This window comes from Triticum dicoccoides, chromosome 2A (assembly GCF_002162155.2).
Source record: "Triticum dicoccoides isolate Atlit2015 ecotype Zavitan chromosome 2A, WEW_v2.0, whole genome shotgun sequence".
NCBI lineage: Eukaryota > Viridiplantae > Streptophyta > Magnoliopsida > Poales > Poaceae > Triticum > Triticum dicoccoides.
Window position 1 is genome coordinate 13,305,505 of NC_041382.1, and position 22,070 is coordinate 13,327,574.

Here is a 22,070-nt window from a genome sequence, read left to right on the forward strand (position 1 = left end):
AATCCGGCGGGCTCGGTTCGCGCCGCGAGCTAAACCCCTCCCGAGAAACCCTAGCGAGTTGCTGCTCACGCTTGTGCTCGCAGGATTACCTCAAGACGGTGGTGCCGTCGCAGCTCCTGGCCGAGCGCGGCTCCAACCTCGTCGTCATCAACCCAGGTGCGCCCACGGGAGGGAAATCCCCAATCCCCCGTCCTCTAGATGCGCATTTTCCTTCGCCTGCTTGTTCCGACGTTTCATTCACGCCTGCTGGAATCCAAATTGGGTGTAATGTAGTGTAGTTCGAGCTAATTTCGAGAAGCTCAAGCGCCCAGTGAAACGCATAATGTGAATCACAAGGTCGATTTTGTACGATGCTACCGTCGAGGTTCTAGAACTGATGAATATGTGTGAAGCAGGATTGTTGTCTTCTTATACGGTGGTGATTTTTGCCTTGGGACATGGTCGTTGTCAGCTGACTGAGGACCCTTCCTTTTTGCAGGCTCTATGAATGTGCGCATGGGGTTCGCTAGCCAGGACGTGCCGTTCAATATACCACACTGCATTGCCCGGCACAAGAACGATGCGCCGAAGCTGTCGGTGCGAGACCAGGTGATGCAAATGCAGGGATGGTTCACCCTTGCTGTACCTGCATTGGAACATCATCGATGTAATCTCCAGTGTGTGACTGTTGTTTTGGTTTGCAGAGGCTCAACTGTCGTGCTGGGTCGACGCACAATGCAGAACGGGAGAGGGCGTATGATATTGTAAAAATCTACTTCTCGCAATTACTTTGGATCATGTGTGCGGCTTGAACTAATCAGGCCTGACTCTCGCAGATCGCTTCAATGCTGAAAATCCCATTTTTGGGTGAAATATCTCCTTCAGAGAACCAACCATTACCTCCTAAGGTACTGTATGTGATGAATACTTTGCATACCTGTTTTTGTGATGGTAGGATATATTACCTTTTGCCACTCATATTAAGCTTTTTCCATATTAATTGGGAAAAGACCCTGGATGTAGGTTTTGTCTCCTTGAATTTGGATAGCGATGTCCAACTAGTTCAGAGTATGGGCAATTTATTTATCTTTTCTTACACATTGATTACTTATCAATAGTTATTCTTATGCTTCTCGAGGAGTTGTTTTGTCCGTCTTATCTGGTTGCAGTGCTGTACTTGGGCAGTTAAAGGAGAACTAGCTACTTAGAGCAAGTTACCAACAAAACAGTGGCCGTGTGCCACATCTCACTAAATTAGTCCTATTTTTAGATTGTGAAAAATGTTTCTTCAGACCGAAATTATTTCATCTGCAGTACGCTGCATCATGATAATATTCTGATAATGATCCAGTTCACTACGGGACATACAGCAATTGGGAGGAATTGGGAGGAAGGGAACTTTGGGACTTGTTTGCCCTATAGCTTAAGCTTGTTTGATAAGCTTGTGGCATTGAGGCTTACAAGCCGAGTTTACCTAGGATTTAGGGCTTAAACTATTATGAAATTTGCTGTCCTTATAATTTATAAGTTCAACATACTACATTATGTGGTAAACCTAACCTCTTGCACTGGTCCTCCATCCAGGAAAATGTGGGAGATTTTGTCAAACATTTATACATATTCTTAAAAAGAAAGGTTAAAGTATTTGACAGGCATTTACATGTGGATATTCTAAATTTCTACTCATTAGCTCATCCACCCTCTTCCAAATTTATAGAATTATGTTTGAATTACCTATTGCCAAGTTCAGAAATTGTTGCCATTTCTTGCAATCTTACAAATCCTTATTGAAACAAGTACTCCTGTTTGATGTGTGCAATATAGATGTATTATATGATTTTACATCAATTTCCTTCTGTTTAGAAAGGTCAAATCATGGCCTCTGTTTGCTGATGGGGTTATATTGATCACTTCAGATGGGACGTCTTGATGGTCTTTCTTCACAGCAAAACAAAGATGATAGTATACTCACATGGACAGATGTGATGGATAAAAGCATCAAAACATCCACGTCAATTGGTACTTTCTGATCTTTTACTGAAATACCTTCCTATTCTCCCCCTTTTCCACTTTGGAGTCTTCTTTTGTCCCGTCTCCATATGACATGTATCCATCAGAATGAGATCTCATCAATCACCATGTTTTGTCTAGTTGCTTTAGATTGTTCGATGGGGCATCACACAGTTTTACTTTTTTAATGGAATAGTTAGAGTTATATCATGGATTATTTTGTCACTTCTTGCCCCTATAATCAGAATTACTTAGTTATGCTCAGTTCTTTGGGTTATTAAGTATTAACAGTAGATTCAAAGAGCATTTCTGCACTGTAGTAAAGTGGCATATATTTCGGAGCATTTTGTAATATCAAAATGTTGACGACCCCTCAAATTGGCCAGAAAGGTCAGTAAACAGTGATGCCGATGAAGATCCTTCACAAAGCACATCCGATGATGGTAACAAGCCCAACTCTGAAGAAAACAAGTATAAGGAAATGATATTTGGAGAGGATGCTTTGAAAATCCCTCCTTCTGCACCATACTATTTGGGTCGCCCGATCAGGAGAGGCCATTTTAATATTTCTCAGAATTATTCGTTACATCAGGTATGCCTCTATATTCCGTATGATCCTCATCTTAAAGAATCATTTATTTATAGCAATGCCCCTCTTTGTATGTATTGAACAACTTTGCCCTTCAAATGGGAAGTTCAGTTTGAGTTCATTGGCTGAGACTTTCCATTGTTACACTGTCAGTTCTATGAATATCTAGTAGGGGTGTATTGTTTTGGCTCCACTGTAATCAGTATGGGGAATGATATTTCTTGCAGCATTGTTTATCAAGGGAAAAATTGTTTTGAATCAGATTTGTGCCAGGATTTTGGTCAATCCAGTTGCAAATATTTACTGAAATTTATGGAAAACAGTAGGCGAGAGGTCTACAGAAATTACTGAAGAAGGCTTTAACCCAATCTCTTCCATCTGAAACAATTAGTAGGAACACGTTGAAATTCTGCCTATTTGTTTGCGCGCAAATGTTCCATCAGCCAATCCTAAACAGATCTTCATGAAAAAGCTCCCGCTGCACCTTGCATACACTGTATTTTGCAGCTACTTCACTGGTAAAACATAAAATTGAGCAGTTTATTCTGCCGGTAAGGCAGTTATTAAGTTTTAAATATAAAGTCTTGTGTCTAATATTTTAGAGTATCTATATTAGCTTAATGGAATTGAACTATGAAGTCCTTATGCTAACACTGTGGAGCTTGGGTTCAAAGCTAAGAACTAAAATTGTTCCATATTACCTGTTATTCTTTGCCTTGATGGTTTATTTATTTTACTGCATTTGTTTGCTGCCAGTGACGAACCGTAAAGAAAGACTAAGAATTAGGTCATGAGTTGAAACCCTGGCCTACATATTAGAATATTTACATTAAAAACACAGCTGGATTATTTTTCTTGGTTGAAATTGATGGTATCTGGTGCAGAAATTGTTGGAGAAGAGATGATGCACATGATAACCCTGTGTTTCTAACTGGTTACCAAACCTATGTGCGTGCATACCATTTTTCCTTGTATATAGCATCATAATGGTAGATGATTTGGAAAAGCAAATATTGGCTATTGCAGATTTTAGAAGATTTGCGCACTATTTGGAACTGGATGCTGACGGAGAAGTTGCATATCAACCCAAAGGACAGACATCTATATTCTGCAATTCTTGTTCTTGGGGAAACATTTGACAACCGAGGTATTTCTCTTTTCATGTAATGCTATCTGTGATATGTAGACGTATGTCATGTAGTGCTGCTCACATGTGCCGCCGCAAGGATGAGTATCCTTTAGGGCTGGTGGCCTGATCCTCAGGTGGAGCAGGATATCCTTAGTAATAATTAGGTAGTTAGTTTTTAAGTTTGTTCGCTTGCCTTATCCTTGACATTTGCTCAAGCTTTCCTCATCTCTGAAACCTATATACTCCCTCCGTTCCTTTATCTAAGGTGTATATTTTTGGGCACGGTGACCAAGGCAACAAATTATAGATACATTAGTACAAAATTACCCTTGTCAAATTTGTTGATTTCTAGCAAGTAAATCAATTAGGCTTTGAAAGAAATCATCATATTGAAGGACATTAGTTCAATCCCAGGGCTGTCCGATTGTCATCTTGGCAACTCCGAAGTCAAAAGCACCTAAGAAACTCAGGCACGGTGCTGTAGAACGGCTGTAGCAGCAGCATACTCTTCACATGCCCCCTGCTGGAGCAGTAGTTGATAAGATGAAATAAAAGTAATTAGTCTCCTTGTTAGTTGGGTTTTATTCCTTATAGATATATTCCATGCATTAGGGCATGTACACAGCCGTAGCTGGCTTTTCACTCACAGGCGTTATCGCTGACGTGGAGGAAGGGTGGAAAGTTTTCTCTTCACGGAAACTCAGGCTCTATAGTGGCGAAAGCCCTGACTCTAAAGAGGCGAAAGCCGAAGAGTCGACCCCAATACCACTGAACGTTATTGTCCCTTAGTATTGACTCTTCGTGTAAATGGCTTAAGAGATAACCCATTGCATAAGATGTCTTTGGTGTTGACTTAAGATGACCTGGAAAGGTTGAAGAGTCAGCAGCTGTTCTACCTTTGTATATGCCCTTAGAGATAAGTTCGGTTAGAGATAGAGATCCATTAATTAGGTTTTAGATCAGGTTTGTGAGCCCAAGAAAAGGCATATCATGCACGTAGAGATCAGTTAAAAATTTGGTTTCAAATCAAGTTTGTCACCCTAGTAAAGGCATATCATGCATTCACTATCATTATTAATCAAGCATTGAAGAATTAAATCTCCCATCTAAAGTTCATCATCCCAATATATTGTCTCTTTCTTCTTAAGTCCCTCTCCTTCATCCATGTCATCTGGCCACCTTCTGCTTGGTAGTTTACACTGATGTGGAACAAAGATCACCTCGTTTTGCTTTACCTGTCAATTTGGACATCAACACTGTAGTTATCCCACATGTACAACAGCAATGAATACCTTTCACTATTATTTTCCCTAAATTACATGGCACTAAACAACAGTCGCAGGAAAAAATAAATGCAGAAATACCTTGTGTATGTGAAGATCAAGATTCCAGCATTTGACTAGTTGTCAATGCCCATGTTTTCTGCCAATACCGATGTTTATGTGTAATTCCTTCTTTTTAAACTTCTAACAACTCAAATCTGTTCATTCGACATGAATTTCAAATGTTGGGCAGAACACACTTTCTTAGCAACGATAGAAATCTACACCATTAGTTCTTCAATAGATTCTTTCATGAAATCCATGATCCATTACCCCGTTAGTGTAATAGCCTTGAATTGATGATTCATATAGGAAATCTTGAGTACATACTGTTTGCTTTATCTTTTTTCAACATCTTCTACAGTTCCAGTGCAAAGTGCATGTTCTACTGCATAAGGAAGATTTTCTTATTTTTTAATTGTGATTTTTTTAAATATATATCCATCCATCAGAAATGAAGGAGATGCTGTCCATTGTACTCTGCGATTTGGGGTTTAGCACGGCAGTGGTACATCAGGTTCGTTCCCAATCGTCCATTTAGCATTTACTTTCTATTATGTCTTGAATGCAAGATTTATTTCTCCATTTGCAATTGCTAAGCAAAGTAATTGGACTGTTCATCCCAAAATGGAACGTCTTTCGATAATTTATGTAAGTTTACTCCATGGATGCTGGGATAATTTCCTCAGTTCTGAGACTATTGTACTATGCTAACCACTTAAAAGTTGTATTTCCCGAGTGGAGTGCGATCTGGCATAGTGCATGATGCAGTCGCCTTTAAGGAATTGCTGTGATGAAGTAATTTTACTCATGGGTTGATGTTTACATTCTTTTTCTTTTTACATAACTACATAATTCTGGCAAGGGGAGTCCGATTGTCAAAACCACCTGCGGTGAAGCAAAACTATTCATTTCAAAAGAGTGAAAATTTTCTGTATATATATGACGAAAGGGAGCTGTACGTTTATTAGTCAATACCACCGTTTCTTTTCATAAGGTGTATTTTCATCTAGAACGGGGATTATGGAGGGCATGCAGCCAAGATAAGGGTAGAGAGAAATTGCCATGCTACAGCTTGACACTGCTTGCCTGGTGCCAACTATTCTGGATTAACACCAGTCCATATTTTGTTAGCAGCTTGGTACCTTAAATCAGGTACTCATGAAACCTTTCATGCTATGGGAGTATGGGGTCAATACAAAGAAACGCAAGTCTTTTGCGTTTTCTCAAAAAATATTAATATTTTGCACCTAAAGGCTGGATTTTAACTTTCATGTTTTTAATCTGGTGCGCTGTACACTTGGGAGTTAGCCCATTTCTGGAGTTGTTTTCGTGCTAGTTGCCTTTTTCTAATTTTAGCTTATCTCTACTAATATACTATAGGGGAGCCTTGGCGCAGTGGTAAAGCTGCTGCCTTGTGACCATGAGGTCATGGGTTCAAGTCCTGGAAACAGCCTCTTACAGAAATGTAGGGAAAGGCTGCGTACTATAGACCCAAAGTGGTCGGACCCTTCCCTGGACCCTGCGCAAGCGGGAGCTACATGCACCAGGTTGCCCTCTACTAATATACTATAGTACTATGACAGTTAAGTTTAATGTAATATTACTAATGAGAAACTAGAACTTGATACCTTCATTTTTGGTAATATTATCCACTTTCCAGACTAGGCTTTCTTTTGTCTAGAATACCTTTCCAGACTATAGACTTGTAGAGATATAACCAAGCTCTTGTATTTGATGATTTACAAATTGAAACATGAAGAGAATTGAGCTTCCTTATTTACTCTGCTTATGTTAATACTTAATTAGGAAGCTCTAGCTGCGGCATTTGGGAATGGTTTGTCAACAGCTTGTGTGGTCAACATTGGTGCTCAAGTTACACAAGTAGTTTGTGTTGAGGTAATAACCATAGTACTTCTATATTTCTTTCTCAAACCACCATGGAATTTAGATATCATCATATTAATGTATGATCTGCCCTGAGTGTTTGCAGGATGGAGTAGCTTTGCCCCACACAGCTTTGGCGCTTCCATATGGTGGAGATGTATGTTCTCAACTGTTCTCTTTAACGTAGACAAGATATTTCCGTTACTTGAGCAATCTGTTGTTCATGGTCATTATATCTGTATAATTTTGTTACATGGTACAAATCTGTGATTCTATTTTTCAAGTTATTATCTACTATCATGCACCCCGTCCCTTTTGTCTGTCAGAAAAATGGATCTTTGTTAGTTTCGTCTCATGTGACTTGTGTATGACTTTGTGTCATGCCACTTTTTTCCCAATCGGAAAATATGCATATTTTAGCTCTTTCATCCTGTTTTTAGTATAATATCATCTTACAAATATGAGCAACAATCTATTCCTTCTGAGTAGTTTCTCAGTTGAGATTTGGCTGTACTTTGGTTTCGAAAAATTATGCCACTGTCATTGCAAAGAGCAACATCTAGCAATATGCCATTGCAAAGGCATGGAAAGTATCATGACAACCAGAACTCATTGGCAGTGTTACTTGGCACAAGTTGTTTATGGGGGGGTTTGAATCCTTATGTGGCAATGAGAGGGAGGGAAGGCCCGAAGAGTATATGAGTATGGGTGCGTGTCAGGGGTAGATTTGGCTTTAAAATGAAAATTGGCTGAACCATCACATTGACAGTATTTCCGATGATTTTTGGGCCTTTTGATGACACTGATTTGCCAAGGACAACTTCAATGGAATATTTCTGTAAATATCAGTCATTGTGATGTCACCTTAGTTATAATAACATGATTGTTGGATGGTATTATTGTCAGTTATCAAGTGCTCTTTTTTACTGAGGATCTCCCTCGAGGCTACATGATAGATAGTCTGATGATCATATTCCCACTTTACTTCGTATAACTGCATGACTTGTTTTTATGGCTTTTGAACGTCAATATATTATTATTTTTATTATGTTTCCTTTTGTTACATCCTCTGCCATTTTTATTTTCTTTTGTAGGACATATCCAGATGCCTACTTTGGGTTCAACAACGTCATCACACATGGCCAAACTTTAAAACCGATCCCATGAAGAAGCCTATAGATATGTTAATGCTCAACAAGATAAAAGAGGGATATAGCCAGATAAGAGTAAGTGGCTTATTCTAACTTCTAAGCTTTACTAAATCTTGAAAGCTCGTATCTGTAAAGGATTTGATTGTTGGACAGTCTGCTTGTGTTTCAGTTTGAATATTTTCCTGTTGGAAAGAAAGATTTGTGTCGTCCGCGCAAAGTTCATTATAGTGTTGTTGTATATTGCTTAAGTTCACCTGAAACTGTATATAAAGAGGATAAACCACAATAATGTATGCATCTGCCTTCGCACAATTCATATATACAGATTTTCTCCAGTGCATGGGACCAGAGCAGTCCTAGAATCAATGCATTCATAACCTGAAACCTTTTCTCTAAATATCTGTGTGTGTGAGCAATGTCCTATCTCGTCAAAGCATAGTAAATTAGTAACCGACCTTGTGGAAACATTCAGACATGGGACATAGGAAGATGAATAATCTAATGCGCTGATGACATAGGGCATATCTCCTGTTTCTATTGTATGTGCAAGTCACTGAATCCTCTAGGAAGACAAAGAGTTTGGAGCTACCCTATTTGCCTAAGTGCTGCTCGTAGTGCATTTGTTTTTGGTGTTGCTACGCTTACATTTTCAGATCCTTCCCTTGTTATCCTCTTAGTCATGAAATACAATCATCTATCAACACAGACATGAACTCGTTGTAAACTTGAACTTCATATATTGACATATTATATATTAACACGGTTTGTGTGCAAATTGTTGAACAAAATGGCAAAACCAGTATATGTAGAAACCAGAAAGAACTGCAGTCTTTCAGTGGATGCTTGAACCCATAACATCCAACCTCCTCCTCTGAACTTTGATTTTCTTAATACTTAAACTGAAATGATATTATTTTCTTAATGCTTCCCTTGAACTTATTCTAGATTTTTTTTCCACAGAGCGGAAGTTATGATGCTGTTTCTGTTGTTCATTCATATGAGCATGAAAAGTCTGTTGGGCATCAGAAGACAAGGCTGTCAGCTCTCAGTGTAATTTTTTTAAACCACTTATTCTCTTCTCCTTTTGTCTGTTTTTTTGCTGAGGGTTTGTTTTGAAAAAGTGCACAATGTTTTGGTATTTATTTCTTAGCAAAAAAGAAAGCCATGCAGGCACTCTCGCTCCCTCCTTCGCTCCTTCACTCTCTATTTGTAAAATCTGTGGTGATGGTTGAGTTGTAGTTGGAGAGTAATTATATTTATACTTAAGTGTTTCCTACTAGATCATATATCTACAAATTCAAATTTGTTGTGATAAAATAGGTTCCTCCTATGGGGCTTCTTTATCCCCGGCTTCTCATTCCAGAAGAGTTCCCTCCACCTCCCCGACCTTGGTGAGACTTTGTTCTCTACTTTGGTGATTGTGCCCTTTGATACGATGATTTCTTCAGACAAGATGTGTATGTTTGCAGGTTCCACGATTGTGATGACATGCTGGAAGATACTTGGCAAACAAACGACGGTCTTTCTGGAAATGGTGGGCTTGGTGCATGGGACAGTTATCAAATGCTTCCCACTAGAGTAAAGAAGTTTGATAATATCGGCCTCGTAGAAGCCATTGTCAGCAGTGTTCTTTCAACAGGTAGTCTCTTTTTTAGTACTGTATCTCGCTTCCCAGAGAGAATCTTTTCTAACAACTTCCTACAACAGGACGTGTTGACCTCCAAAGGAAGCTATTCTGTAGTATTCAGCTGGTAAAGTATCAGTCTCGTTTTTCATATCAGTATTGCTGTATTACGCAAGAAGCAATAGCTGAGAGGAATGATCTTTGCAGGTTGGTGGCGCAGCTTCAACAGCAGGTCTTGCGCCAGTTCTTGAACAAAGGTTAATTCTTACCTTATTTTGGCATTATTTGATGGAAGACTACTGGAATAATTGTGCTAATGAATAAAAATGTGCCACCCTATGTAGCGAAAAGTGTGCCAAGCAACTGTTCTGATCCTTTTTTTGTATTTACTATTTATTATTAACATTGTTTGTTGAAAGAATTTTTGTAAAAATGAATAGCACAGAGCTGGTGCAATAAAAATTGCTAATGTGGCTCTTGTGTTTTCGGGAGAAAATACTATGACACTTGAATTTTTTTCAACATAATGTCTTGCAAATCAACAATAAATTTATTGATCAATTTTGTTTTCTTTTTTTTTTCAGGGTTCTTAATACTATTCCATCGAATCAACCCGTTGAGAAGGTTGAGGTATGTCTTCTTGCAAGGATATGCATCTGTATCTTTTTATAAATTAGAATGCACACTCCATTTCTTGAAATTAACATACCTTGATTGATTGTATGAAGTTTATATCTCAGTTTTACATTATACCGTAATTTAGATTCGTGATTTATTTGTCTTGGCTTAACCTCTCACTTTAAATTCATAGGTATTACAGTCAAGGAGGAATCCATTGTTTATCCCATGGAAAGGTGGAGTGGTAAGTAGTATCTATTTTGAATTTGGCTATCATTTGTTGAAGGTGGTGTGTCTTGCTCATTCCTTTATATCTGTCCTTTCTTGTGCTCCAATGTTTCGGGTCCCTAAATCCTACTTTACGCTCGGACAGATTTTGGGCGTCCTTGATACTACCCGTGATGCTTGGATCCATAGAGAAGATTGGATTAAAAATGGCATTCACGTTGGGAGTGGCAGAAAATATAAGGATTCCTATTTTCTTCAGTCGCAGCTGATGTGTTACTACAATTCATAACAGGTACTCTTTCTTATTGCCTGCTCAGTTTCTCCAAAATGTATTGTTGCATCTTCATATAGTATCAGTGTGTTAATATGGATATCAGGGTATGTATATTGGATGGTCTGGCATTTTTTCTGTAAGATGCACACTTAAGAATAAGTTATTGTATAATTGAAGGTCCGGTCCTAAGAGTCTGAATATCAAATGAGCGTTGAAACACGAGAAATGAACCGATCTGCTTTCTTTTTTCTTCAAAAAATTGAAGCTTTTAGTTGAAATGGTTATCGTGCAAGCTATCTATCTATCTACTGCCAACTCATATGATGCAGAATTTGCATTTTTACTTGTCCTGATCTTTGTTATGGTAACAAGCTATCCAAGACGAGATATGAACTATTTACAGCAACTCGAGGCCTTCAGAGATTTAGGGGTTACGTCATACTTTGCAAGCTATTTACTGCCAAATCATAATCATAAGATGCAGAATTTGCATTTTATTTTGTAGGTGGTCTGCGTAAGGTGTCAACTATCTTGGGTCGCAATTCCCGGTGTAATCTCGGATACTTGAGCTAGGCGGAACTTCATCCTTGGCTCGGTTGCCAAGGATCCTTCCATTCAGAACTAGAAATGGCTAGTAAAATACATGGAGAAGAGATTCAGAGATTTATGGGTACTATGTAGACACATTCTCTAATTTCATGGTGATTTACTATCACCTGTAACGTGTAAATTAGTAAAATCCAAAGCCTGTACCGGTGCATGGTGCCATTGACGCTCAGGTCAGCATAGCTCTCTCCTAAGAGGCCCCTCTGACTCCCGTGCATGGTGCAACACCCGCTTCTCGACCAGGGGCGAAGCCAGGATAAAAGGTCGCCGGGGTCAACACAAACAAGTAACACTAATGTGTCCCATTAAAAACAAGGTAGAAAATTTATATCCAAAAATGTGTAGCTCGTATAACATGTCTATAATGTTTTTTTAGTAACCTGACATAAATAAAAATAATAATAGTTGCGAATGTATCCTAAAACTGATTACAAAAGTAGTTACCTCTCTATTTTTCTTGACCTCTACGTTCTTTCATCTTCAAAAAGTAATCTATTACATCCTTACGTGAAGTTGAATATAGAAGTCTTTGCTCCAAGAAACAAATGATGCAGTAGTTCATGAAATCATCACCAATGCGATTACGTAGCACAGTCTTCACTATTTTCATTCCAGAGAAACATCTCTCCACTGATGCAGTTGCGACAGGCAGCACTAATACTAGCTTCAGGAGCTGATAGACCAAAGGAAAAGCAAGATGCTTATTTGTACTAACCATCAGCTTACCAAGTTCAGAAATAGTTTTCAGGCCTGTAAATCTTTCGTCTGCTCGCACATTATCAATGTAGAAAGGAAGCTCATGAGCAAGTTCCTTCAACTGGATAGAATCAAAATCATCTGGATAGGACTTAGCCAAATCAACTAAGCTCTCAACATCGAAAGCTTCAAAGGAATCTTTTGGACAGAATGCAGCCATTCGGGTAAGAAGGCTCGAATTTACTTCATTAAAACGACCATTGAACTCTGCAAGCTGCAAGTCAATAACAGGGTTGAGGCAATCATATCTGTAGTGCTGATAGTTAGTGCGGTTGGTTTTTTTCCTTGGTTTATGCCGGTCTATATACTCTTCTTCCATATCCAACTTAGGAATATCATACAGCTCACAAAATGAGTGAGTTCTCTCCAATAGAGACTCCCAACCGTCATCTCTGATTTTCTGAAATTTTTGCTTGGTTAACTTCACCTCTACCATAGCCTCCAAGATGTCCTTATCTTTCCTCTGTAAAGATAGAGATAAAGCATTTGCATGTCCCAAGATAAGAAACATCAAGTGTAGATGAAACACGAAGTCAAAATCAGTAACATAATCTAAAAGACCATGAGCTTGACGCTTCTTTGCATCACTTGGCCCATCTTTTTCAACATACTTGAGTACTTCAATAACATCTGGGAACAAGTTAAGTATGCTCCGAAGAGTTTTATAGTGAGAACCCCAACGAGTGTCTCCAGCTCTTTGAAGTGATAGCTCTTGATTTAATCCCGTTCCAATACTAAGTTGTCCACAACCAATACCTTTCTTCACTCTTTCTTGCTGACTCTCCCTAATCAAGTCTTTTCGTTTACAAGAAGCTCCGGCCACATTAAGCAGAAGGGCTATCATGTCAAAGAAGTCACTAACATCATCATTCTTTTTAGCTACTGCCACAATGACTAACTGGAGTTGGTGAGCGAAGCAGTGAACATAATATGCTGAGCTATTCTCCCTCATGATCAAAGCTCTCAAGCCATTGAACTCACCTCTCATGTTGCTAGCCCCGTCGTACCCTTGGCCTCGAACTTGTTTTACGTTCAATCCATACTTCTTGAACAACTGATCAATGCCGGATTTGAGACATGAAGCAGATGTCTCATTCACATGAACAACACCAATAAGTCTTTCTTGGACTGCTCCGAACTCGTCGACATACCGCAAAACTACAGCCATTTGTTCCTTGCCTGAAACATCAGCGGACTCATCAACCAATAAACAGAAAACTCCACCACCAATTTCAGCAACAATAGATTTGACTATGATCTGCACAAATAAAAAAATTAGTTTGAACAGTACTATAGGTAATGTCATCATTTGTAAGATATAATAATAATAGTAATCAATCATTACCTCTGCATAGCATTCAGCAATGTCCTTCTGAATTTCTGGAGCTATCAGTTTATTATTTCCAGGCGCATCTCTTAACACAACTCTCTTTGTGTTCTCATTTTGCTCTGCCAAAAGAATTGATAACTCTCGAAAATTTCCTTTGTTCTTAGACTCTTCTGATTCATCATGACCACGGAATGCTAGACCTTGATGCAGCAAGTATCGAGCAGCACTTATGGAATTGTTCAATCGAATCATATACTCCTTTTCAGTGACTTTGCTTTGCTTGTCGAGAGCAATAACAACTGATTGGTTATGTTTCAGCAAATTATCACATCTTTTGACTGCCGTATTATGAAAACTATTAGGAGATTTGCCCACATGGTCACGAAGTCTTTCCGGCTTGTTCCAACAATCAAAACCGTCAACTACAAATGCGTCATTCCCTCCTTGTCCTTCAATGGAATCTCTGAACAAGTAGCAATGTAAGCAAAAGGCAGCATGCTTCTCCTCACTGTACTCTAGCCAGTGATAGTCTCCAAACCATTTATGATTAAACCGGCGTAAAATATTGCCTATCCTCTTCTGTGGATACTTGAAGCCAGGTTGTGGCCTATGCGGACCTCTAATCAAATATCTCCACCTTACTTCATCTTGTAGCTTTGGTCCTATATATTCTGATATTCTCCTCCTATCGGCTGGATCGTGGGGTAGCTTATCCAAATCTACCTGGTCTGCTCTAACTTTACCTCCTATCCTGCTTGGAGTTGAAGTGGCCGGCAAAGGACATGGGCGTATAGTACGTCTAACGTTTGATGGACTTTCATCATGACTAGGATCATTGCTTGTGGGTGGTGGTGATTTTCTTTTCAAATTCAGAAAACGCTCCATTATACTCTTACTACCTGCAATTTAAAACACACAAATAACAAAACAGAGTTAGTACTAACATAAAAAAATTACAGTACAAAGAGATTGTAATCTTTCTTGTTAGCTTACCTGACATTATGATGGGATGTGACTTGAGGCCTAATCTAAATTGTAATCCAGGTGATTAGATTACCCACACAACCTTCAAGCAGTTATTAAACAAATCAATACGTCAAACAAACCCTAGTACAATAGGAATTAGATGAAGAAATTGGCTTTAGTACTACTTACAGATCAATTCTGTGAAACGAATCTTAAATTTTGACGGAGTTGAGCTGTAGAGGACAGAGGAGTGGAGATTGGGAGCAGCGGCGGGCGGCGGCGGGCGGCGGCGCTTCAGGCGAACACAGGGACCGTCGGGCGAGACGTGAAGAAAGAAAGAAGGGCAACACGGGCCTGATCGACGGCACGCGTGACGTGAGAACGAGCGAAAGCGATCTGATCGATAGGAAGTTTTTTCAGGGGCGGATCGATCAGGTAGTGGAGATCGATGCGAACTCTGAAGTGGCAATGGGCCTGCGTGCAGCAGTTTTGGGCTGCTACGAGAGGGGTCCTTTCTGGACCGGGGTCAAAAAAGATTCACTGCACCATTCTTCTGTGTGGGCTGTATATATATATAACTGGGTTTGGGCCAGGGTCATCGGGGTCAATTGACCCCGGCCCAACACTGTAGCTCCGCCCCTGTTCTCGACGTGGTCTTTCCCCGACGGTGCGGCAACGCGAACTTGCCCCGCGGCTGTACCGGTGCCACCATCGCTTGAGACGGAGACTGGAGGAATCCTTGATCGGTGAGATGGCGACGGTAGCGCTGATGAGCACCAGCTGCAGCCTCGGCGAGGTGGGGAGATGGGGGCTCGGAGGCGGGCCTTCCGGCGAGACTCTGGCCGGCAGGGAGCTCGAAAAGGATGGGTGTGAACAGCTGGGCACCGCCGGGTACAGGAGTTCATGGCCGCGAAACTGCGTGAGCTGTAGAGGAGAGGCGGGGAGCCATTTTATAGGGGGATAGAATGGCGGGGCGGTGGAGCGGTGGTGCGTTCATGGACTGCAGTGCCATAGGCGACGGATTGAGCGGTGGACGACGGGGATCTTCGGGCGAGAGTTATCGTGGGCCAGCACGATGGCCACACACAAATGAACGGCGACGTGACTGCAGCAGGGAAAAAAAACGGGTGCGAGCCCACACATGCACGCAACTAGCTACCGAAGGAACCCTACGCAGCTAGGTCAACGGACAAGCATGGCCCACATGCATGAAAATCGCTAGACGTAGACACCGAATCGCCAACCACCTTATCAAATTTTTCACTGAAAGCCTGCAGTCACCAGGTAAATGTACACCGTGGGACGGTGGGAGCCCAATTTAATACACGTGTCTGCACTCTATACGCCCGCATGTTGCAATCAACCAAGTGGTCAAACGTGAAAGCTTAAACCCAGATACAGAGGCTTGGGTATTGACACGATCCTTCTGGAGAGAGCGAGAGAATAGGCGGCCATGCATCCAATGATTACGTGAAACAGCAAGCACATGCACATGCACGTGGCCTTTTCAAAAACATCCCACGCTATAACATGCATGCAGCCTGCGGCCCGACAAACCGAAAAGTTTGACCAAGAACAAATCGCAAGAAGATTGCTAGACCCATCCCAAAGCGTACCTGTGCAGGACCCATCCCCCCATCCCCCATCCGGCTTGCCCGCTCCCTCCTCGTACTCCCATCCGTGCTCCTATTTCATTCTACGGTTGTCTTTTTTTCTTTTTTCCTTTTAATGTAATCATCTCCCTTCCTGATTTTAAGGGGGTAAGGCCGGGCCTTATTTTGTTCCAATTAAATCAAGCCACGTATGCGAAAGTACGGATGAGCACACACGCGGGGAGCAGGCAAGTCTCGTCCGCTGTCCCCCCCTCAACCCAATTGGTGTGTCAGCCTTCGATTGGCCCGATTTTTACTGATTGGAAAAAGTCAAACAAGCAGAAAAAAAAATCCTAGCTAGGTTTAGTCCTATAACACACAGAGACGCCACGTCATTATATGTATGCATGTGGGAATTTTTTTGGATTTCCAATTTTTAAACTGTTTTATCTCTTGAATGAAAAATCCGATTGAAGATCTGTTTTCATCATTAAACCCATCGCGACGAGATCTTTGAAACTAGATCTCATATCAATATGTTTCGATGACTTTTAAAAGTTGCCATGTCTATTGCACATGAATTATCATGATGTTTACACTGAAGTTTCCATGATATGTTTCAGCCATTTTCTTCTACATTTAAAAGTAATTTTTTGACATATTATAAAATGGGGAATAAAAAACTAGACTTGTCATGAACCATAAGCTAAAATTTCCATGATACATGCACTTAAAATTGCCATGGTTCATACAAAAAATAATTTTCATGGTCAAAGTACTGAAATTGCCATGGCCAAAAATACTAAAATTTCCATGCTCTATAAACTAAAATTGCCACATGGCAACTTTAGTGTAACACTATGGCAAATACAGTGTAAACATCATGGCAACTTTTGGCCAATTTTTTTCATCGAAACATATCAACATGAGATCTAGTTTTGAAGATCTCGTCGAGACGGATTTAATGTTGAAAATGGATTTTTAATTAGGAGATAAAATATTTTTAAGCCAAAAACCAAAAAAAATTCGTTGATGTCATCTGTATTGATGTGGCAAAATGAATGGTACTAGAGGCGTTTGGGTCATGTTGCTTCATGCCACACGTGTGTGCGTTAACATTTGCATTCTTTTAAGGAAGTTTTTGTAATGGTTAGTTTTCTTTAATATAGGACTCGATTATTCTGAACATCCGATTTTTAGGCATGAAAAATCAGATGCTTTTCATGGCAAATTAGGTCAACCGAGGATGACATGTTCAGTTGTCGAGGATAGCAAACCCACTCCAGTTTATTTTTTTATCAGGAAATTCTCGTCCTTACAAACTAAATTTGCCATCATCATGCCGATATCAATTCCTATGGAAACCCTTGATTTTCCATGCCTAAAAATCCAACATCAGATTTTTAGAATTCCTGTTAATATATGATCTTCAGCCTTTTCGCAAAACCAAAAAAAAGAAAAAGAAAAATGCTCTCAGGGAAACACACACAGACGGGATCGATCTATTGCCACGCGCACATATCGTGCCTTTATTTGCTATGTATTTTCCAACGGTATATCACAGGGTTTTGTACATGTATATATATTTTTTTCTTTTAACATAGTACAATGAAAGTCGCTCACATACATAAGCATACAGTCACTCCTATGAACACAAGCACACCACTGAGAGACTGATCCGGCAGCAGCCAACTAGATAAGTAGGGTCAGGACTCGTATACAACTTAGACATGTACCATGATGGAACTCAACAGAAGACGTGCTTAATTAGTGCGCCGGCAGCAACTTAGACATCTGCCAAGGACAGAAGTAGGTACCTCCTAAATGACATCCTGTAATATGACCTTTGCGATGTGGCTATCAACTGTTTCATGTGAGCAATGAGCCGAATAATAGAAGCTTTTCACCACGTTGAGAAATGTCTTCCTGGTCTCTATGTTGATGCCATGGCAACCCTGATGAACATGCCAAGATAGTTCTTGCATCTCCAAGTTCACTTGCCGGTGTAAGTCCTCTGTGTTTTCCATATTTACCCCATTCTGTTTTTCCACATCGAACATTTTTTGGTTATAATTAGTCAAATCACATGCAACTCAAACGGAGGTACATGCATTTATGAATCCAGGATATACAATGCACCTACACACACACCTGAGCAAGAACTATTGTGGCAAGCTTGCGGCAGATGGAAGAGGTGAGCTGCTCCAGCTGGGAATAATCCCAAAGGTTGAGGTTTTGCTCGGCCGTAACATGCCTTCCTGAGCAGATCTCGACTGTGCGAACCAACAACAGTGCTGTATCCCCTTCAATGGATCCACGGCTCTCCTTTGCCGTCCATGCCATGAGCCACTGCTTCCACTGCAGGTTCCAAAGAAAATACTCAGTTTCGTATCTCGTAAAGAAAAAATCAGCATTATATATATGCACATTCATATATAAGTGTAGTTGTTCAATGAACTTTACAGCTTCATGAAGAGCACCAGAAGCGTCGTCAAACGAGACAAGGTCAATAAGGTCTTCAAGATTCTCTGTTGAGCCTTTTGGTCCCCTGCAATGCGTGCACGCACATGTTACATTGACCATCACTGAGGCTAGACTCTGGAGAGGGAAAAAACTGTGAAGCCGCATGCATTGCATACCCAGTGTGTCGAAAGTGAGAGGTCACCGCCCCGGCAAGCACTGCCATGCGAGCCCATCCTAGACGCTCTGCTGCTCGGCCAGGTTCGAAGATGTTTGCTGAAGCTAGGAAGTAAGCCGTGAGCGCACTCTTTGGAGTGCCACCATACCTCTGTAGATGGTTCCTGAAATACCACCTGCATGCACTCTCAAGTAAGAATCTTTAAACTGCCCCGACGTCTTATATTTAGGAATGGAGGTAGTAGTTGTCATTTCCCCCTAGAAAAGATCGCTTTTATTAAATCTTAATATAACATCACTAGGATGCAAAGCAAATGAGTCAATACCCGGCCTCTGCATGACAAGGATTCATACAACCTAATCTAGTTGTCTTATGGAGAAGTGAATTAACTGAACCTGATGCTAGACTGGTAGAGAAGATTGACCGTGACTTACTTTCTGAGGCCATTCCACTCAAGTCGGGAGAGTCTTTGATATTCTTTGAAATCAGCTTTTGCCATTTTAAGGTACAGGTCATTGCTCACAAGTTTCATTCTGAAAAGTCAAGTGTCAGAACCAAATATATGACTTCCATAACTGGAATTAAGACTTGGTGCTAGCTGAATACCATTATTACACACTACATAGGATGGTTGTTACCTGTAGAGGACCTTGCCTATCCAAACATCGGTGCTGCCTCCATACTGATCCAGATACATCCTTGTTTCAATTCGAGGCAAACTTGCTTGCCAGGGGAAGTTCAGTGTGTACTCAACCTATTTTTTACACGTACAAGGCACCATAGAATTACTCATTACTCCGTGTGTGTTGTCAACCAAGGAAATTAAGTTCTAGATGGACTTCATTCCCTCATATATAATTAACTTGAATGTGTTGCGACATACCTCACCCGGCAGGTCCTTGGCGATGATCCACTTGTCGTACAGTTTGTTGGAGGCTTGTCTCTCTTGGAGGAATGACTGGCAATAGTTCCCAGCCCGTGCTAGGACGTTGTCGTCACCGGGGAACATAAAGTGAGATGCACGATAAGTGTTGTGCATTGGGGTGACAGATGAGTGGTTGGTCTCCATGGGGAAGCATACAAACTTGCCGTCCTTCTCAAAGTGCTTAAACACGGCTGCATTGTGGATGCACATTAGTCAAACTTGATCTAGCATGACCGAGCAGTTATGCATGCCAAAGCACTAATACCTCAAACAAACAAAGATGCACTTCTCAAATTTTGAATCTTGTTTCATTCATAAATTTGACTGACAAAATATTAGTTACATACATGGAGTGACATCATAGCCATGCTGACGGAGGAGACGGAAACCCATGGCTGTGTCATCAATATCCGTGGTTGGGCAGTGCGCGTTATGAGCCAGTCCCTTTTGAGTCCAGCGCCTGTTCAAATTGTATATATACACACACAACTCCGCTCAAAATAGTACTCTATTGGTCTTGAAGAAAAACACTATTACTACCCCGTTTCAAAAATATATATATAACTAGTATTTAGATGTGTTAGATATTAACATTTATTCATATAAACATGAGTTTGGTTAGTTTTGTGCTAACATATAGGTATGAATAATAGCAATCATGAATGTGAGAGACCATGTAAAATTCTAACTTAAGTTCAGGCAATGAGTTTCCAAACATGTACTCCCTTGGTTAAAAGTAAAATCTGATTTATGATTTGGAAGTCTCCAGCATGCCGCTAACTGCTATTTTGATATGCAATATATTGCTGAACAAAATTTATGTATGAGCATGTATTTTATGATAAATCTGTTGATACTTTGATGGCTTTACCAAAAAAATAGTCGTGTATACGCCTGACTGCAGTTAAGTTAGGAACTCTTGAGTGGAATTATTTCCGAACATCATGTGTTTGCAATACGATGGAAGTAGTTTATGCTACCTGTAAATATAATCCATGCACTGCTCGATTTCACTTGTGAAGTGCCTTGATATCCCCAGACGCATCAGCCGATCGACCACCCATAACTGCTCAAAAATATCCATCGCGTGGGTACATGGTACTGAAAAAAGGGAAATTCTTAGTATACATATTGGGCATTGCAAGGGATTCCTACCCAAGAAAAGTTTGAATTTGTGCCGGTTGTACAACAAGTATAGTGATTTTGAATTACCTCCCCCATCGAACTTATTGACGAGCCTCTCCAGAAACGCAAGGCATTCCTTGTCACCAGTCTGGCTGAGGGCAGCAGCTGTGGAAGCAGGCGAGGAGTGGAAGGAGCCGTCCGGACACCGCAACTTGAGGAGCTTTTCCCAGTCCAACTGCAAGTCTGCCATTCCCTCCAAGCTGAAAAGTAGGGTGGTTGGTGTGGCATGTAGTAGTTCGAGAGGGATCCTATAGTTTGAGACTCAGATTAATTATTGCCTAATAATACATACTATTCAACTCAATGTCCAAATCCAGGTTAGATGCAGGTATGCATACTTTGAGAGCTTTAGATTTCTCTTGGTATATATCTCCTCCAAAACGGGGTGATTATAAGGGATGTCCAAATTCAGGTCCTTGGCCCTGTCTAGGAGTGCTGGGAAGTTAATCTCGAAGCCAGATGGCATCCAGTCCTGTTCGTCTTCTACCAACCTGCTCATATTTTCTTGGATAAATGACACACCTACAACAGAAAGAGTCCTCTACACATTAGATAAATGATATTTTTGTGGGAATAAACAAGTTAATTCTTAGTCAAAACAAAGAATCCAGCGATCGACATACCTCTATCACACAAGTTGGCGTTGTCAATTTTCCAGGATTTCAGTGCCACCACACATGCCAGGGTGCTGATCATCCGATCTTGGACCATAAAGAAAGCAGGGTCACCCCATGAACCATCCGGTAGTTGATTCTGAACAATCCAGTCGATGCATGAGGGGAATTGCGGTCCATCGCCTCCCTCAAGGTTCTTGACAAGGGCGACCAACGCCGTGTCGTAGGCAGACATATTCGTCGACGTTTCACCATCACCCAATAACTCCATTGTCGTTCTTATGGCATCGATCATCTGTTGCATCTCGCTGGGTTCATCCTGTAGGAACATTGATATTTTGTTTTGATCAGTGTTCAGTATAGTAGTATATGTTTGTAAGCTTGTGCATAGTAGCCAATTAATCTGCTCAATGAGTTAATTTATATGCAATGTATGCTCACCATGTGTCGTCTGTTGTCATCAACATCCAATTCACCCACTTCTACCTCCGGATATGATGGGGATTTGCTAGCTAGCACCAACCCTAAATATCAGGCATGGCAAGTGGAAAAAATACATGTAAGTCATATGAAATTAGTACCCATTTAAAATTATAACCTGAAGCACCTTATCACCAATTCAGAATTGAGTCCTGCTTCGGTACACC

At 40.6% G+C, this 22,070-nt stretch overlaps 2 protein-coding genes across 2 annotated transcripts in view; one reads left to right on the forward strand and one right to left on the reverse strand.

Annotated features, from left to right (window-relative positions):
* LOC119352765 (actin-related protein 9-like) overlaps nt 1-11,579 on the forward strand; it is a 12,261-nt gene extending 682 nt beyond the window's left edge. Inside the window, exons 2-21 of the mRNA XM_037619346.1 lie at nt 84-156; nt 479-588; nt 684-743; nt 816-887; nt 1,896-1,998; nt 2,376-2,581; nt 3,605-3,725; nt 5,482-5,546; nt 6,839-6,928; nt 7,023-7,073; nt 8,011-8,142; nt 9,028-9,117; nt 9,388-9,458; nt 9,537-9,706; nt 9,775-9,818; nt 9,899-9,948; nt 10,276-10,321; nt 10,503-10,553; nt 10,683-10,829; nt 11,317-11,579. Of these exons, the coding sequence (XP_037475243.1) occupies nt 84-156; nt 479-588; nt 684-743; nt 816-887; nt 1,896-1,998; nt 2,376-2,581; nt 3,605-3,725; nt 5,482-5,546; nt 6,839-6,928; nt 7,023-7,073; nt 8,011-8,142; nt 9,028-9,117; nt 9,388-9,458; nt 9,537-9,706; nt 9,775-9,818; nt 9,899-9,948; nt 10,276-10,321; nt 10,503-10,553; nt 10,683-10,826 (1,749 nt within the window). The 3' untranslated portion in view covers nt 10,827-10,829; nt 11,317-11,579. The remainder of the gene's footprint in view (nt 1-83; nt 157-478; nt 589-683; nt 744-815; nt 888-1,895; nt 1,999-2,375; nt 2,582-3,604; nt 3,726-5,481; nt 5,547-6,838; nt 6,929-7,022; nt 7,074-8,010; nt 8,143-9,027; nt 9,118-9,387; nt 9,459-9,536; nt 9,707-9,774; nt 9,819-9,898; nt 9,949-10,275; nt 10,322-10,502; nt 10,554-10,682; nt 10,830-11,316) is intronic.
* Nucleotides 11,580-17,881: 6,302 nt separating this feature from the next.
* LOC119358646 (syn-copalyl diphosphate synthase-like) overlaps nt 17,882-22,070 on the reverse strand; it is a 5,786-nt gene continuing 1,597 nt past the window's right edge. Inside the window, exons 2-14 of the mRNA XM_037625104.1 lie at nt 21,865-21,947; nt 21,433-21,742; nt 21,148-21,331; nt 20,837-21,057; nt 20,605-20,725; nt 19,972-20,084; nt 19,583-19,815; nt 19,338-19,453; nt 19,134-19,232; nt 18,701-18,874; nt 18,525-18,609; nt 18,213-18,419; nt 17,882-18,100 (exon numbers count right to left, since the gene is read on the reverse strand). Coding sequence (XP_037481001.1) covers nt 17,882-18,100; nt 18,213-18,419; nt 18,525-18,609; nt 18,701-18,874; nt 19,134-19,232; nt 19,338-19,453; nt 19,583-19,815; nt 19,972-20,084; nt 20,605-20,725; nt 20,837-21,057; nt 21,148-21,331; nt 21,433-21,742; nt 21,865-21,947 — 2,165 coding nt within the window. The remainder of the gene's footprint in view (nt 18,101-18,212; nt 18,420-18,524; nt 18,610-18,700; nt 18,875-19,133; nt 19,233-19,337; nt 19,454-19,582; nt 19,816-19,971; nt 20,085-20,604; nt 20,726-20,836; nt 21,058-21,147; nt 21,332-21,432; nt 21,743-21,864; nt 21,948-22,070) is intronic.